The following is a 17,742-nucleotide window of genomic DNA, read 5'->3' on the forward strand; positions in this document are numbered from 1 at the left end:
TATTTTCTGAATTTTCAGTTATTTATTTATTTTTCTGAAAAAATTAATTTCTAGTTTATTTATTTTTCAGTTTATTTATTTTCTGAAAAAATGATTTCCAATTTATTAAGTTTTCAGTTTATTTATTTATTTCTGAATTTTCAGTTTATTTATTTATTTATTTTCGAATTTTCCAGTTTATTTATTTTCTGAATTTTCAGTTTATTTATTAATTTATTTTCGAATTTTCCAGTTTATTTATTTATTTATTTTCAAATTTTCAGTTTATTTATTTTCTAAATTTTTTTTCAGTTTATTTATTTATTTTATGAATTTTCACATCATTATCTAAAAATAAATAAACTGGAATTTTTTTTAGAAAATAAATAAACTGAAAATTTGAAAATAAATAAACTGCAAAATTTGAAAATAAATTAATTAATAAACTGAATATTCAGAAAATAAATAAACTGAAAATTCAGAAAATAAATAAATAAACTGAAAACTTAATAAATTGGAAATCATTTTTTCAGAAAATAAATAAACTGAATACTCAAAAATAAGTAAATAAATAGACTGAAAATTCAGAAAATAAATAAATAAACTGGAAATAAATAAAATAGAAATAAATTTTTCAAAAAATAAATAAAATGAAAATTAAAAAAATAAATAAATAAATAAACTGAAAATCGAAAATAAATAAATATATAAAACTCATAAGAATAATTTAATCTGAATAATATCATGTTGGGGTTCTTTTATTATTTTGTAGAAATATTGAATAGATGTGGGGGGTCTTTTTATAATTTTATATGAATATAGGGTAGGCTTGTAATTATCATAAAAGTTTGATATGGGGAGTTTGAACAGTTTTGAAAGTATTTAATAATCTGTGGATTTTTTAAAGTTCGTGGGGGAAAATGAATTTTAAACAAAGTTCGTGATATTACACGCAATTAACCCATTAAAGTATAATCCTAAAAGAAGGTAAGAAAAAATTGCACGTTTACTTTTTGTGTAGTAAACATAACGATTACACGAAAACACGCTTACATGTGTATAATTAATGCATTGGCCCACACACCTAATAAAATTACAATCTATAGAAGCAAGTCAGCAACAAAACCTAACTAGAAGGTTAATTATCAAATCTATTCCAACGATTGGTGATTTTATATATTTTCTTATAATTTTTTTAAAATTTATTAATTATATCACAATTTTTAATAATTCATATTAATCATATTTGAATTTAAATGATTCCAAATTGAATGTCTCATGATCGCTTCAAATACCATATCAACCTCTGTCTCATGATAAAATTGATAAATAATAAAATTGATAAAAATCATTAAAGGTTGACATAAATTAAAAAGTTTTGAAAATTTAAATAGAATTGATAAAATCATTAAAGCTGGAAAAGATTTGATAATTAACCCATAGCCAAAAATACATTCTCGTAAGGTAAAGAATATATAGTTATGTCCAATCTTGGTCTTAATTTATTATATTTCAGTTATAAACTTTAAAATATACTAGAATATCAGTGGTTTTTTCTCATAATTAAAAAGGACAAATTACATACTCTAGTTCTTTGAAATATTTGTGGACATATATATATATGCCTTTGCATTTGCATTTTGGAACGAATAAACTAATATAACATATTAATCAGGGGCGGATCCAGGATTCAATCTTAGGGGGGGCTGAATCTATTGGACTACGGCGTCTGAAAATATTTACACGGGGGTTCGGGGGCGGGAGCCCCCGAAGCAATTTTTTTTTAGCATTCCGTACACTTTATGGCAATGCATTTTTTTAACAATCACTTAATATAATAGATAATTGTTCGCAATTCAATTAACTCAACATCAAGTAGATTGAAAGCATATAAAGACATACTTTTATGCATTTTTTTTAAGAAAATGTTTCATCTTCTAAACAAATAAACTAATTTTCATAGTTAATAATTAGTAATTTTACTTTTACCTCTAGAATTGACTCAAATTCAACATTAAAAATTAACTAAGAAAGAAAAAATGATAAAAATAATATAAATGTAACAACTCAATGTGTTAAGCAATCAATATGGATAATTGAATACTATAAACAATGTATTACTATATTTTTCCTTGTATTTCTTATTTATATACACATAAATATAGATATAAAATAAAATATATATATATCTATATTATTTATTTAAAAAAAAAAACTCAAAAAATGGGAGGGGGCTGAAGCCCCCCCTAGCCCCCGGATCCGCCACTGTATTAATAATCCAATATGTTAAGAAGTTGGATGCCGATTATTTACAAAATAGCAATTGATCTGGTAGATGAGGACATATTTAAATTTACTTGATTTAGTTACTAGGAAAAAAAAAATAGAAACTGACTTGGAAGAATGTGTGCAAACCATATGATAAAACAAAGAATTATAGGTTTTCCATAAGGACTTTTTGCAAATAAAATCACGAATAATTTTGAATTTGTAATTTTAACGCGACTTTTGAAGTGTGGCGAATTAAATCATAACCTTTTCAATTTTTGCAATTTCGTCTCCTCAATTTTTTCCGGCCACCGGAGTGATGAGTTGGAGCTTATGTGGATTATTTTTTTTCCACGTAATTAATTTCTGACTAAGATTAAATTGCTGACTAAGATTAAAATAAAATCAAAACCTAATTCTTTTTTTTTTCGTCGAACTTATTTCAGTATCCCTCATTTTTCTTAAACTAGTACGCCCTCCCGTGCGATGCACGGCCACGATATATTTATTTATTTTTAAAATTTGAAATTATGTAAAAATATTATTATTTATGAATCAAATTAATTAATAACAAAAAATATATTAATTTAAATATTAGTATTTGATTTAAAATACTCCCTCCGTCCCACTGTATGTGAGACCTATTTTTTGGACACGAAAATTAAGAAAAATGTATTTTGTTTGTAGGTGAAAAAGTGAAAATGTGTTTAAAGGGTAAAATCTTTACCAAAAAAAGAAAGAGCCTCACTTACAGTGGGACGCCTTAAATAGAAAGAGTCTCAGATACAATGGGACAGAGGGAGTAGTGTATAGTATTAATTTTATCAACTTAATAAGTAGGAGTATATTTTTTGTTATTAATTAATTTGATTCATAAATAATAATATTTTTACATAATTTCAAATTTTAAAAATAAATAAATATATCATGGCTGTGCATCGCACGGAAGGGCGTACTAGTTTAAGGTAAATGGGGATACTGAAATAAGTTCGACGAAAAAGAAGAAAAATAAAAGAATTAGGTTTTGATTTTATTTTAATCTTAGTCAGCAATTTAATCTTAGTCAGAAATTAATTACGTGGAAAAAAAATAATTCACATAAGCTCCAACTCATCACTCCGGTGGCCGGAAAAAATTGAGGGGACGAAATTGCAAAAATTGGAAAGGTTATGATTTAATTCGCCACACTTTAAAAGTCGCGTTAAAATTGCAAATTTAAAATTGTTCATGATTTTATTTGCAAAAACTTCTTTCCATAAATATGAAATTAAAGTGAGCAAAAGAGAAATGAAGTCCCGACATTATGATTGAGACTCTTCATATAAGTGGGGCTGCACTTAATTTACTTTTTTCTAGTAATTCACACTCACTTGCAATTTAGAAATTTGTGTTTGCATTTGCATTTGCATTCGCATTCGCATTCGCATTCAGAAGAAGATGATCTTTAGCTCGCCTTCTCCCCAAGTTGTTGTCTGACTTTCCTTTTTCTTTTCTTTCATTATTTTTTGTCGGATTTCTTAGGACAACCTTATTTCTAAATAAGGACTCATGTTTTTCAGAAATGGCCATATTTGAAAACTCGAGTCCTCAGAATTTCAGACCATTTCAAATCATGCTTCACTGATATTCATATTTATTTTTTATTTTATTTTTTTATGAGAGAATATTTATATATAAATTGATTTTGAATGAGTGTTCGTTTACGACTGTTCTATTCATCACGTGGATTTCAGAACTCTGAAATAAGTTTCATCCAACTCTTCTTGCCCAAGTTTAATGACAATTATGGTTGGAATTAACTACATGCTAATTTACAAAATTATACTCATATCCAAACAACAGTCCAAAATTTACAAACTATGACTGGCTCTGGAGATCATCCTCATTTGTTAACCAATAAAGTAGATATTTAAAATTTATTTGGGCAATTGTTGATGCTTTATATTCCATAAATAAATAATGGCTTGGGTTTCTGAGACTGATTCTTCAGTTCTAATCTTGCTGAGCTGAACATCTTCTGAAAAACTAACTTAATTTAGGAGCTTCTAACAGTTGATGTCTAGCTCTATCCCAATTTATTTATATAAAGCCTTTGGTTTATCATCTCCACTAAGATTTTGGGACTAATCGAAACATCAATCTTTCCAAAATATATCCCAATAGCGTATTATGGAAAACTAATATAAGAACAATATAAAGATGAACAATCTCTAATTAAAAGCTTTTATAAGTCTATGAATGTATGCTTTATTTAGTTACAACGCTTCTTAAAACAATAATGTAAAAATCATATAGTATTAATCAAAATATTACTTTTAACAAATAACGAACCAGAAATTTTATATAGATCCAAAAAATTTAGAGCACCCACAACGCGGGTACTCGAGTGGCTCCTCGAGGAGCCACTGGGCGTCGAGGAGGGCGTTGCGGCATGGAGCTCCTCGAGGACTCCTCGAGTTATCGAGTATGCTCGAAGGGCGGAGGAGATGGCGCGTGCAATGCACGCGCCCAATTTATAAAAAAAAAAAAAAAAAAAAAAAAAATCGAAAATTTAGCTTTTTTTTTTTTTTAATGTTTTAAGTAATTTTAAATTTATGTTTAATCCAGTATTTAACTATTACAAAAATATGCTATTTAAATTATGCAATAAAATTTAAATGAAAAATATAAAATCAAAACTAATATTATCAAGTAGGCTATCAAGGAACCACAATGCAGCACTACCTACTCAATAACACAAACACTATCAAGTAGGCTATCAAGGAACCCCCAATGCGGATGCTCTTAGTGCAATAAACTTAAAGTATTAACAAACACATAAGACATTATAAAATAAAAAATGTCTGAAACACATGTACGATTAATTAATAAGTTTTTTTTTCATGAGGTTTTTGCATTGCTTTGGTATCGAGGCTAAAACAGTGACAATGAGTACTAGATACCGTGATCATGTTTCGCTTCATCCATAATAACTTTTGATTTGATAAAAACTCAATTATTTAGCATTGAATTGGGCTTTCATTCCCCTCAAAAAAAAAAAAAAATGGGCCTTCCTTCATTTCTTTATCCAATTTGTAGTCAAAATTAAAGTTTTAAAAAAAATCACTCTCCGCCGTACTTCACTTGGCTAGTTTTCTTTTTAGACCGTCTCATTCAACTTGACCTGTTTCATTTTTTAATAATAAATTTTCACTACAATAAAGATGAGCCCACATATATTTTGCATGTAATACTTTACACTACAATCTTACTAATCTAAATAATCGTGCTTAAAAACACTAGGTCAAGTGAGCTGGGACCGAGGGAATATTTAGTATGAAATTTGAGAACTTTGCTATGTAACTTTTGCACGATGTTCTCTGTTTGTCTTTCGACTTCACAAACATTTTGGAAAAAGTAATTGTTTGTTAGTTAATAATGATTAACCACCCCTATTATGAAAAAGTTAACTTCAAGTAATGTTCGATTAACTTATAATTTTAGTAAACTTTTTTTAGTTTAAATAAATGAAAAATCAGTAGAAAAAAAAATCAAGTATCATTAATATCTTAAAAGGCATTCGCAAACATCCTTCTGCAATGTGTTAGCTTAGCTTTATACTTTTCTTCTTAAAATAAATAAAATAATTTATTATAATATGTATAATAGTCCATTAATTAATCAATTTTTATTATAATAGAAATAGAAATTCATAATTTAAAAAATCACAATATTAGAATAAATAAATAAAAAGGAAACAAATTACGGAGTCTTATGTAAAAGAAAAAATTACTTGAAACTACTAGTCTTATGTAAAAGAAAAAATTACTTGAAACTATGAAATTATTTAGGGTCATTGTCTATAAATATTCGAAGTATACTCAATTATTGGTTTTAAACCAACATTATTTTTGTAGTCATTTAATATATAAACTTTGAACTCTTTAAAATTTGGCCTGATAAAATTTTGACCACAATTAATCCTAAGTGGACATCGAAATTTACTTATGTGGCTTTTTTTCATATGAGATGTTGGTAATTTTGATAAAATTTTCATAAGTGGCATTTAAATAAACATAACGTGTTCAAATTCACATTCATTTTTTATATACTAATATAATGAATTGAAAGTCTTTTCATGATCTTTGATTTAAGATGTATATTTCATATTTTATGGAGTATTAAATTACAATATAATGGAAATAAATGTGCTTTGTTCAACTTTACATAAACCACCTATTCTACACTTGATAACTAGATCAAGTCTAGAAGGTTATCAGCATTCTCAAATTTTGATTCAAAACCTAACCCATGACTCAATCTATTCAATCCAATTCAAATCCTGATTCAAACTCGTGTTCAAGTCGGATCAAATCTGGATCTCAATCGGGTCCAACTTTACAACACCATTTAAACTATGAGATCATTCTGCAATTGTGTGTAATGTCAGGGAACAAATAATATAATTTGAAAGTAGTATATGTGATCTCTACTTTTTTTTTAAACATTCTATTGATTAATTACATTCCTGCACGTTTATGAATAGACAAATTTAATCATGAAACTGTGACGTTTCATAGGGCTTAGTGGACTACAAAATCATTAAGCCCTGAGGGCCAATAGATATTTATCAAATTTAGAATTAGAGTATATGATGACCTATTACCAAAACTGATTAATATTTGGAAATATAAGTATAAACAAAGAGGAGAGTCCAAAATTTATGGGTTGGGATTGATTGATAATGATTAGCAGTTAGTTAGTGACTGAAACACAGGTCCAGACCCTTTTTGAATTTTGATTATAGATATCATAAAAGAGGACAATTAGTGGATCCTATGCGATCTATTTATAATAATCACTCTCTTGAAACCTCTCTGAAGATAAGAAATTTTAGGAAAATGGCAAAAGCGATTTTCAAAAGGGTCCCATTTTTTTATCATTACATGTATATCATATCATTTCTTTTTTTGTTAAATAAAGAAGCTTTAATTTGCGATGTCAAAATTCCATCACCCACTCTTCAAAATCAAAGTGAAACATATATATGTCAAATGGAGAACCTATATGATTTAGCACGCAGAGAATAGTCAAGTTTTTACTTGAGATACTTTATAAATTTTAATATCTTGTAAATAATTTCCTCAAAAAAAAAAAAAAAAAATCTTGTAAATAATTAATTTTTTGAAATAATTGAGCGATATAAAATTTTAGAATTTAGAGACAATTGTGAGTTAGAGATAAAGAAAAATGTGAATCAAATGGAATGATGTATGTTGGAATAACAAAGTACATTAGAGTTGTCAATTTAATTGTTGTTTATAAGATCATAAAAAAAAGATGGAATTGATGATCTTACTTTTTTAAATTAATATTTTTAGATCGTATACTCTTTTTAGTGTCTTATTTTATCAAATACTTTTCAAGAATTTATAAAAATACCCTTTGTAATATCTCTACAGTCAGCGGAATAGAAAAATCAATGTCGAGGATGAGATTTTTTTTTGGATGGAAAAATAAATATTTTAAAAGACCAGTAAACTCGAACCACACTATCACTATACTATCACACACACAAAAAAAAACATGTATATCTTTTTAATAGAAAAATAGTGATGGCTTGATTTGAACTTTAGACCTTACTATTAATATTAATATAGAAGATCTTCATCATTTGAATACTCAAAATGAACAATGATATGAAAGCTTGCGTATACTGAGGATGAGATTTTGATGTCAATAACAAACATACCACACAGTGCACACACATTATGTTACGTCATAACAAGGATTTCAAAGTGATGAGGAGTAATATGTGCAGAGCAGAGAAACGATCTCAGCCAGAGGAACGGGCTTGACAGAGGAGCGGGCTTCATCAGAGAAACGGGCTCTCGCAGAGAAGTCAGAGGGCTGGGCCTTACCAGAGGAACGGCCCCCACCAGAGAAGTCACTCTCGCCAAAGGAACCACCAGAAGAGCGGGAAAATCTCCCGCTTGAGGGCAATTTTACTATTATGCCCCTGACCACGCAAGACGCATGCTCCGGCAATGAAGTTACCATTTTACCCTTTACGTGTAATCTATAAATAGCTACCAACATATGCCTTGTAAACTTACGTTATCTTTACTCTCAATACTACAGCAGCTTTTTCTCGTGCACTCAGCAATTCCATAATCTTCTCTCATTTTTCCGATCAAACTCTAAGTAATTCACCGATAATTCACCAAACAAACGTTCGTTGTTCATTTATGCTTTACCACAAAGTATAAATTATACTAAATTGCTATTGACACTAGCAAAAATTGCCATAATTAATTAACCAATAGCTTCAAATATTAACTAAGGAGGAATAGAATTTGGTTTGAATGAAAAAACATGATATATAAAATAATTTTAAGTTAGTCAAACATTTCCTTTATCACCCAAAATTTGTATGCATCTAAATAATATTAGCATGATCCAATCTGCAACCTTGTTATTTGCCTCTTCTGATATTTAAGTGAAAAAGAAAAGAAAAGAGCGTCCACCGCCACAGCAGCCCATAAAAGATAAAGTGAAAAACTAAAAAGCTCATCATGCTATTTTAGAAGATTGAAGTCTTTTACATTGTATGCGTTTGTTTATGATTATGTTTATCCGTAGTAGAAACCTAAAGTCCACATCTTTAATCATAATGTGCCTATCTCATTTTCCAAACCCTATAATTACCAATGACTTGCGTGGTTTGCCAATTTCAATTTGGAAGACAACCCATCACTCCAACTACTCCTTACCTCTCCTTAATTAAATTCACATATTTTTGGTAATAAAAACAAATTCCAAACTCCACCCAGATATAAGATATTCAATGTTAACCCAATATAATTCACCCCATGAGAGGTCGTTCCTTAATTTTGTTAAAAAAAAAAACTTCATTTTCTTTAAAATAAAAATAAAAATATGTCTATATACCTACAGCCGCAACGTGAATGCGCATATAATTTTGTGAGTGGGTAGAATTCAAAATTTTAATTTTTTTAATTATATCATAGCAACTAAACTTTATTTCATAAAAGTTGGTAAGGATGTTGCTTACAAATTACACATACTGCATTGATTTGTCACGCTCAATTAATCAACGTATAACTAATATGATACATCCCTATAATCCATATTTAGTAAAAGATGTAGCCAACTTTATAGACAATACTCGTGAAAGCAATGGGTCTTATTGGATTGGACGTTTAACTCTTTTTAGTTAATATGTAAATAAATCTAGTTGGAACTTATTGTTAAACGGATCTATATTTATGTAATGTATTTGTTATTTGATTAACTTACATGTATTTGGATAAAGGCCCAAGACCTATATGCGTTATATACTTATAGGACATGATGATTACATATGGTCTTAAATAAGGTCCGAGTTAGAAAATAAATCAAGATAGGACATTGAATTTCAAACTTAACTCACACATGACATACTCGCTTGTAAGATGAGAGTGTTGAGTTCCAGCAACATTAACGTGGAATTATTAGAAGGAATTTATCGAAATTAAAATTGCTATAAATTGCGATTATGTACGGCTAGTCCATGGACTTGAGATACCATAGTAATTTTGTATCGTTCCGCAATATTTTGATATATTCTCCGATTACATGACAATATGAATGCATATAGAGATTAATGAGTGGTCAACAAAAAATCTATTGCTCGATATATTGAGACAATTTCCTGTACTTCTCATTGTTTAAAATTTGATATATGACCTTGGTCAAAGCCAAAGGAGTGATGGATGGTGATTGTTAATGTGTTATTGAGATGGAAATGTAATCATCCAATTATTTGGTTTTCAAAATATATAGTTCCTATTCAATATTCAATGTGGAGATTAGATGATAAAACGATAGTACGTGTATGACTACTCGAAATCGAAATAGGTTTATTTGGTGCTAGATGATGGCCTACTTGGTAGAAGTTGCATGTTTTGTAAGTTCTTGAAATTAATGGGTTAATTTTAAATGTATTAGTTTATTGCGTGGGTGAATTAATAAAATAAAATTACCAGTTAATTTCAAACGTATTATTTCTTTTCTTTTTTTCGAGTCCAGACTCCAAAGAGAAAAGAGAAAAGGCAAATGGAATTAGTACGATTGCACAGCAAACAGATTCAACAATTAATGTGTATATATCGACATTGATGAGAATTTGTTATATATATAACTTATATATACATATATAAGGAAAATTATTTTTTTACGAATTATTATATTTCTTATTAGCTTCCTCACTTTATTATATAATGTATAGATAGATGGGTGAACCGCGATTTTCAACAAAATTGAGTCGATTTCAGCTGAAGGGACTGGGATCTTGTCTCTCATGCACAACTATCTTATAATTAAGGCTTCATTTTGAGCCAATCTTATAGGGATCTCTCTCCTTCTCAACTCTTTCATATGTATCTGTATCACATCATCATGCATGAAGTACATCTTCTCACTCATGCACAAATGTCTTATAACTAGGGATGTAGTTTCGGTTCCGAGCCAATCCTATCGAGTTATTCGGATTCAAATTTTACTTGACCTTATGAAGCTTTGGAAGAACTTGATTTGACGTGAAGCTTTAACATGGCTAAATAAAACTGGACTCATTGAGTCATAAATAGAGGCAAACAAGAAATTGGTAAAGAAAATATACTTCAAGCAATAGATCTCCCAAGCAAATCTTTAACTGTCTGCAGCATCACACAACATTAAGCGCAATCTACCAAAAAAGAAAAAAAAATATGTGAGGAATGCAGACGATAAGAAGAATGTAGGAGGTAGGCATGCTGCAGAAGTGAGTGCATCAAGCAGTTGATATTTGTGGTTTGACGGTATAAACCACCACATCAGCCATGTGAGGGCTCCTCACTGAGTACTGAAAGGTCCAACCATGGCATGCACCTGCATGCGTGCCATTCTTATCAACTGCAAAAACCCCTCCCACAAAATCGGGGTATTTCCTTGCAATTCTTGCAATGGCATCTACAGCAGCAAGCTTAGGTTCCATGCCTAACCTCATACTCTCCACGACTTGATAGCTGGAAAAATTGAGCAAGAAATTTTAGCTGTATCTCAAGCACAGTAAAAGGACTTACGGGTTTACTCCAGGAAAAAGATTAAGCATAAACCTAATATACACAACTTAGAGTGTGCTTTCTATGGGTGATAGCAACCTAGAGCATGTTTACATGGGTAATAGCTTAGCTACTAATCTACCACATACTTTGATGATTGAATAATTTTGAGCTTGTTTGATCATGTAATCCTTCAAATTCTCAATCATATACGATGTCAATGTAATCTGTCCCTAAAACTGTACGCACCCTTAGAGAGTATCTTTCAACTTATGCTAAAGTTGAGATGGCAAATAAAGAGAGACTTTCTACCATACCAAGGGAGAAAGCGCATCATGATGTCACCATCGCCACTTGCCCCACAAGCTCCTACTTCCGTGTCAGCATATGCAGAAGAACCAGCAATAGGTCCATCACCAACCCTACAAGCAATAAAAAAATATAAAGCATATAAATCTCCAAGTATATATAAATGGCTCGATAAGTTGCGAATTACAGAACCAAAATTTATTCACACTGGATTAGCTCATACAAGTTAAAGATGGATTCTATGCCTTGCCCACCATTATTGGTTTCTCCAATGAAAAGAAATTCCAGACAAATATTACCGAAATAAAATTTCTGTGTAATGAATTCTATTTATATTTTTATAAATGGAAATAACATGTCTTGGTTGTGCCTTCATGGTTATATACACAGTAAAGAAGAGTAACTTTACCCTAGAAGTGGCAAGACACATGAACAAAAAGTTCAACATTAGTTTTCGAGATCTATTCAAGATTTTTTATCTCATTTTCAAGAACTTATGAAATATTGAATAGATCAACCAAATAATTTAGTACATTAATTAAGGCATGAGGATGACAGTACAAGGTTAATGTAGGATTGAAGAAACATTCATATAGTCATAGATGATAAAGATGGTGATAACATCAATGCTAGAATTATCGATTATGATGTAGTTAAATACAAATAGACACTGATATTACCTGCCAGGGATCTTAAAAGTGGCGCCATTTGTTGAGGTACCAATAGCTATAAGTCCCGTCTGCAAAAGCAATATATAATTATACATATATATTTATATAGGGTTAGGTTCCTTAGTGAAATTAAATTTTTGCGAAATTTAGAATCATTGAACAGATCAATAATTTTGATGAGCAAACATTTTGGTTTGGGGTTCGAATCCTGGAGTGACGAATTTTTCAACATATTAAATAAAATACGTCTGTTCATCAAAATTATTGACCTGTTCTACGTTTCGCAAAATATATATAGAAAGGAATAAATTCAGAATAAATATAGATTGTAGGATCAATTAATATAAAGGACCGAGATTTATTCTCAATTCTCTAAATATTTATATTTCTCTATGAAACTTTTCCCTATATATATATATATATATATAGTGTATCTGAAAAGGAATTGATGTATTGAATTTTCTTCAAGAGACAAGTAACTTACTTTGTCAATAACAGCCATCGCTATTGTATCATGGTTATGGAGACCAAAATGGTATGAGCTAGATTCATCAAGACCAACCCTCACATTGTTCAAGCATACTTTCTCACCCAGGTTCGAGCTACTCTTCAGATGATATGGACCACAATCATTAACTGGCAGCACATTTTTCCGAAAATTTGGCTGGCATCTGTTCTTTTTCCAATTTATCCACTTCTCTATAGATTCTTCAGAGCTCAGGTTAGTGGGGCCAGGAAGACCCATAGAAATTGCAAATATTGATGCTTGCTCTCCAACAAGCAAAGTGTGTTCTGTATGCTGCATCACTAATCTTGCAGCTTTGATGCCATCACTGACATACCTCATTGCAGCAACAGCTCCAACCTCCATTGTCACCTATTCATATCTTAGCATATGCAAAGCATAAACAATCAATTAAACACCTTGTGTGGCTCTGCTCAACAAAAATATTCACTTATATAAAGAATGTCAAATAATTATACCCCATTCATTATCATCGCATCAATTGTAGTTTCTCCATTCTCATCTGGGCTTCCACCGGGACCAACTGTCCGTAAAAATAAGCATTTGTAAAACCTTGAGTTGATGATACTATAAGCCTTAAAATATGTACAATCCAATTTAAGTACGCCAACACAGAATTAATCAAAACATGTAATATTATTTGTTTCTAATCATCTTCATTGTGGTCAAGTAAATTGACACCTTAGGTATGGTGCTCCAAAACAGAATGGAACCAAAAATACAAACAGAAACCAGCTAAAATTGATAGATACATCTTTTCTTGGTTAACATTTTCACAAACTTGCAACGATTGAAAATAATTCTATTTTGATTTTCCAAATAATGATGTCTTCTATCTGCTTAATTAAGAACAAAAGTTAGTTGCTGGTTCTACAAGTAAGATGTCTTGCTATAAGTACTAGGTATCCGTTACTAACTTACTACATCTTAACATCCCTAGAGAAAAGCTTTACATAGAACAAACAAATATCTCTCTTTCCATCTTATACTTTTGGAACAATAATAAACACACGGATGCTTGGCAATTTGGCAATAATACAATGACTTACGGTAAAAAGTAATTAAGCTGAAAAAATGTAGAAAAAAAAGTGATAATGATGAAAATAAATTTGAAAACCATCAACTACATAGATGATGGCGACACTATGATGAAGACAACTTTGATTTTATTTATAGTAAGTGTTATAACTATTGCTAATCAGTATAATTAAACTCAAGAACCTTACATGTGCTGGGTTTGGAACCTTTCTTAAGTGTTATCGCTGTGGACATGTGTGTGTTTTTCTTACTTGTGTGTTTTGAGTATTAATAATTGCAATATTAAATAAGTTTCTAAGTAGCCCATCAATTGAAGTTAATTGTTTTTTTTTTTTTTTCCCAGTGTGTAATAAGATTTTGTGCAAGTGTATAGGGGTAGGGCCACCCCTTTGCACACCTTGCATTGGATAACTAAGAAGTAAGAACCATAAACAAAGAATCCCCATAACTGTTACTTTCGTTGATTTCTTTCGGTAACCAAAAGAAAAGCCTATTAATGCAGATCACATTCTAATTATTACTACAAATGATAGTCTATTAATACTGTCTCCTCAGGAGATGTTAACCAGCTTTCAGGCATATGCCAGTAACAAAGCATTACGATTTCACACAAAAAAAAGCTGCAAAAAGGTATGCATTAGAGAAGCATCCACCTACAAAGGTCCTTCTCCTCCCTTTAAAGAATAAAAGGAGGAGCAAACAAAATCAATGATAAAGATGGAAATCCTAGTGAATGGAAAGGAAAGCCATATCTTCTTACCAAATTAATAGTAATGAAAATCAGTACAGTTCAATACTCAAATATTTGAAGAAAGAATTAAGAGTATCAACAAACTAGAATTCCGCATCTTTCAAAGTAACATAGTGTTTGCACTTTTGGCAATATGTGTAATCTTGCACGTGTAGTCTTCATCATTATGGCAAAACATTTAATAACAACAGTTAAATGAAATGGAAAGAAACGAGCATATGGCATAACCAGATCCTAACCTGTACCATCGCATCTCAGTTGCTCACAAGCAGAGCAACCTTCTACGACTGCATCAATCGCCGAAAGCCCACTCTCTACAGTCTCCCATGCAGCTCTAACAGCTTCCAAGAATGGCCAGGTGCTCACAACCAGAGGGAACTTCCCATGTCTAACTTCATCTCCAATTGTCTAATTAAACAAGTATGAAATGGAGCATCATCAGAGTCTATGCAACAACAAGAAACTTTAATCTAGCTTTCCATAGTTATAGATTTGTTAGAAAATCAGTCCCTCTTTTATCTAAGATGCTATTAATACATTACTTATTCAATTGGCTCTATTCATCTTCAGCCATTACCCTAACCCCATCTCCATCCCACATCAAATATCATCAGTACCTAAAATCGAATATGAAGAATTTCACACAGAAACAACAAGCCCTAAATTCGAATAACCCACAATAGCAGCAAAAATCAAAAGCCTTACGAGGAAACACGTGCAATGAAATAAAGTAAAACTGGCATGAGAATACACACAACAAACAAGCAGAAAATTATGATAAAATGAAGGTAATGAGTGGTGTAATACCGAAATGACCAGGGAAACGAGGAGGATGAGAGCGACAGCAACTTTGTGGGAGTTGTTAGCCATCAGCGCTCTTGGTGAGCTTCAGTTCTGTTCTTCCACTTCTCTTGTAGACTGGAGCGGCGGAAGACCGGACTTTTATTGAATCGATATAGTATTTAATTCCGACATTAAATTTGAAATTTGTGCGATAGGTTCGAATATTATACTGAAAATGAGTTTATTGAATCGATTGGTTTTTTATGAGTTGTTCGTAAATCATTTATACTACTAGTATTTAGGATTTCTTGTATTTTAAACACTTAAATACAAATATAAATTATTTACAAATTCAAAATTCAAAGTAATTCAAAAACTCTTAAACACGAAGTATAACCTATTTACAGATTCAAATTCAAATCAAGAACTCCAAATACGAGTATAAATTATTTAAATTTCAAAATTCAAATCAAGAACTCCAAATACGAGTATAAATTATTTAAATTTCAAAATACAAATCAAGAACTCGTCGATAAGAGTCTAAATTATCAAAATAAATTTCGAGACTCGTCCATTTTCAAAGACATTTCGTCTATGAACAAGTCTCAGTGGGATAATTTGTAGACAATTAAATTTGTCATCGAATTATATCACGCCACGTGTAAATTCATAAATTAAATATTCATTGTTTTCTATATTTTTAAATGAAAATTTTATTTCAAAATTAGATAGATATATATAATATAATTAGCTTTTTTTATTCATCTGCTATAAATCATACAAATACTTTTTATTATAATTTTTCCTACTCATAGAATTTATCACATTTTCGCGGTTTGTAGTGATGATATTAATTAACTTTTTTTATTCGTATGCCCTATATGATTATATTAAGTTGTAATGATATGTTTTTTAATTAAATATATAATAATATATTTTTTCCTAAAATTATCATAAAATATTCGGTAATTTTATATAATAAACATTAATAAAATTATCAAAATATTAACACAAATAAAATTTATGATCATATATAAACTTTTAACATATGCATTTATTTATTTATTTATTTCATGAATATTTAGTCAATAAGTTTGGGTGTGTGGCTATTGTACAATTATTACAATCAGAGGAAAATTACTCCCTAAATTGCAAGTTCCAAGCAAAAACTTCACCCCTTAATTGGTGGAGTTATTGAGATTAATATAACTTGAATTTGAATTCAATCGTCAATTTAATTTGATCAAATTAATAATTTATCCAATTTAATCAATTAAATATTTTATTTAGTCATGCGGTCTTAATATAATGATGCAGTACCTTTTATCCTTGTGGTAGTAAATGTTGAGATTAATAATTTAATAGTATTATTTAAATAATTAGTATTACTATACGAGATTGAAACATGAATGTGTAGAAAAATCACTTTTTAGGACGAATAAGAGTACATAAATTATAAACAAGTATAAATATCTAGATTTGTAACAACTTTTATTTATAAAATTAAACGGGTTCAAGTAATTGTTAGGTCCCGAAAGGTCTAGAATATGTGTATTGGGGGGGAGGGAAATACACCTATGGGCGGTTTCAAAAACAACAAAAACATACAATCTTTAACAATTAACGAAAGGTTGAAGACTGATACTGAAAAACGCTTCAGAAAAGATATCAGTTAAAGTCAAGACTTTAACTGATACACTTGCAGAGCTTCAGTCTTGGATTGAACAGAGAAGTGTTATGAATCTTACTGACTATCCGAAGATTTATCAGTTAGACTAATAACACACGCAGCGGAAAACTTTGTCTTTTGAAAAAGCCTTTTAGATTAACACGTTGTCAGGTTTATGTTTCACTTTGCGATTAGTCAGTTTCAATTAAGAACGTTTGTGCACAGATACGAAAGTAAAACTGGAAGCAATAAACGACAAAGAGATTTTTACGTAGTTCGGAATCCAATTCCTACATCTACGGTCAGTAGATCACACTGACAAACACTCTGGGCTTATGCTTAATGGTGCACAGCAAACCTTGAACTGAACTCACACGTTTCAGCACCAACACACTGGGTTGGATTTCTCAAACACACTTAGCGCACACTGGGCACTAAGATTTATCTGGAGTCAAAACACTGGTTTGAACTCCACACAACTTCAAACACTCTTTTCGCTCAGTTGAAAGGAGCTAGGTTAAAAAACTACCAACTAGATCACAGAGAACAGGCTCTATGTAATCAGTAACTTAGGCTTTGGATAAACAATATTTGTCTAAGGTTCTAAGAGAATATATGTAATCAGCAATGGACTGATTTTGGCTTTGTGATTATTTTCTTCGATT

The 17,742-nt window shown here is 30.2% G+C and overlaps 1 protein-coding gene across 2 annotated transcripts; it reads right to left on the reverse strand.

The window, feature by feature from the left end:
- Positions 1-10,891: 10,891 nt before the first annotated feature.
- On the reverse strand, positions 10,892-15,639 carry LOC130995494 (probable isoaspartyl peptidase/L-asparaginase 3). Of its 2 annotated transcripts, XM_057920793.1 has the most exons (7): positions 15,433-15,639; positions 14,865-15,033; positions 13,295-13,359; positions 12,795-13,187; positions 12,320-12,378; positions 11,648-11,752; positions 10,892-11,294 (listed from the first exon to the last, which is right to left on the reverse strand). In XM_057920793.1, exons 1-7 carry the CDS (start codon positions 15,493-15,495, stop codon positions 11,060-11,062), a joined length of 1,089 nt encoding a protein of 362 aa, XP_057776776.1. In that variant the 5' UTR covers positions 15,496-15,639; the 3' UTR covers positions 10,892-11,059. The 2 variants fall into 2 exon arrangements, with proteins under 2 accessions (XP_057776776.1, XP_057776777.1); XM_057920794.1 differs by lacking the exon at positions 15,433-15,639 and having other exon boundaries at positions 12,795-13,197; positions 14,865-14,939.
- Positions 15,640-17,742: the final 2,103 nt, after the last annotated feature.

Source organism: Salvia miltiorrhiza, chromosome 7 (genome assembly GCF_028751815.1).
Source record: "Salvia miltiorrhiza cultivar Shanhuang (shh) chromosome 7, IMPLAD_Smil_shh, whole genome shotgun sequence".
NCBI lineage: Eukaryota > Viridiplantae > Streptophyta > Magnoliopsida > Lamiales > Lamiaceae > Salvia > Salvia miltiorrhiza.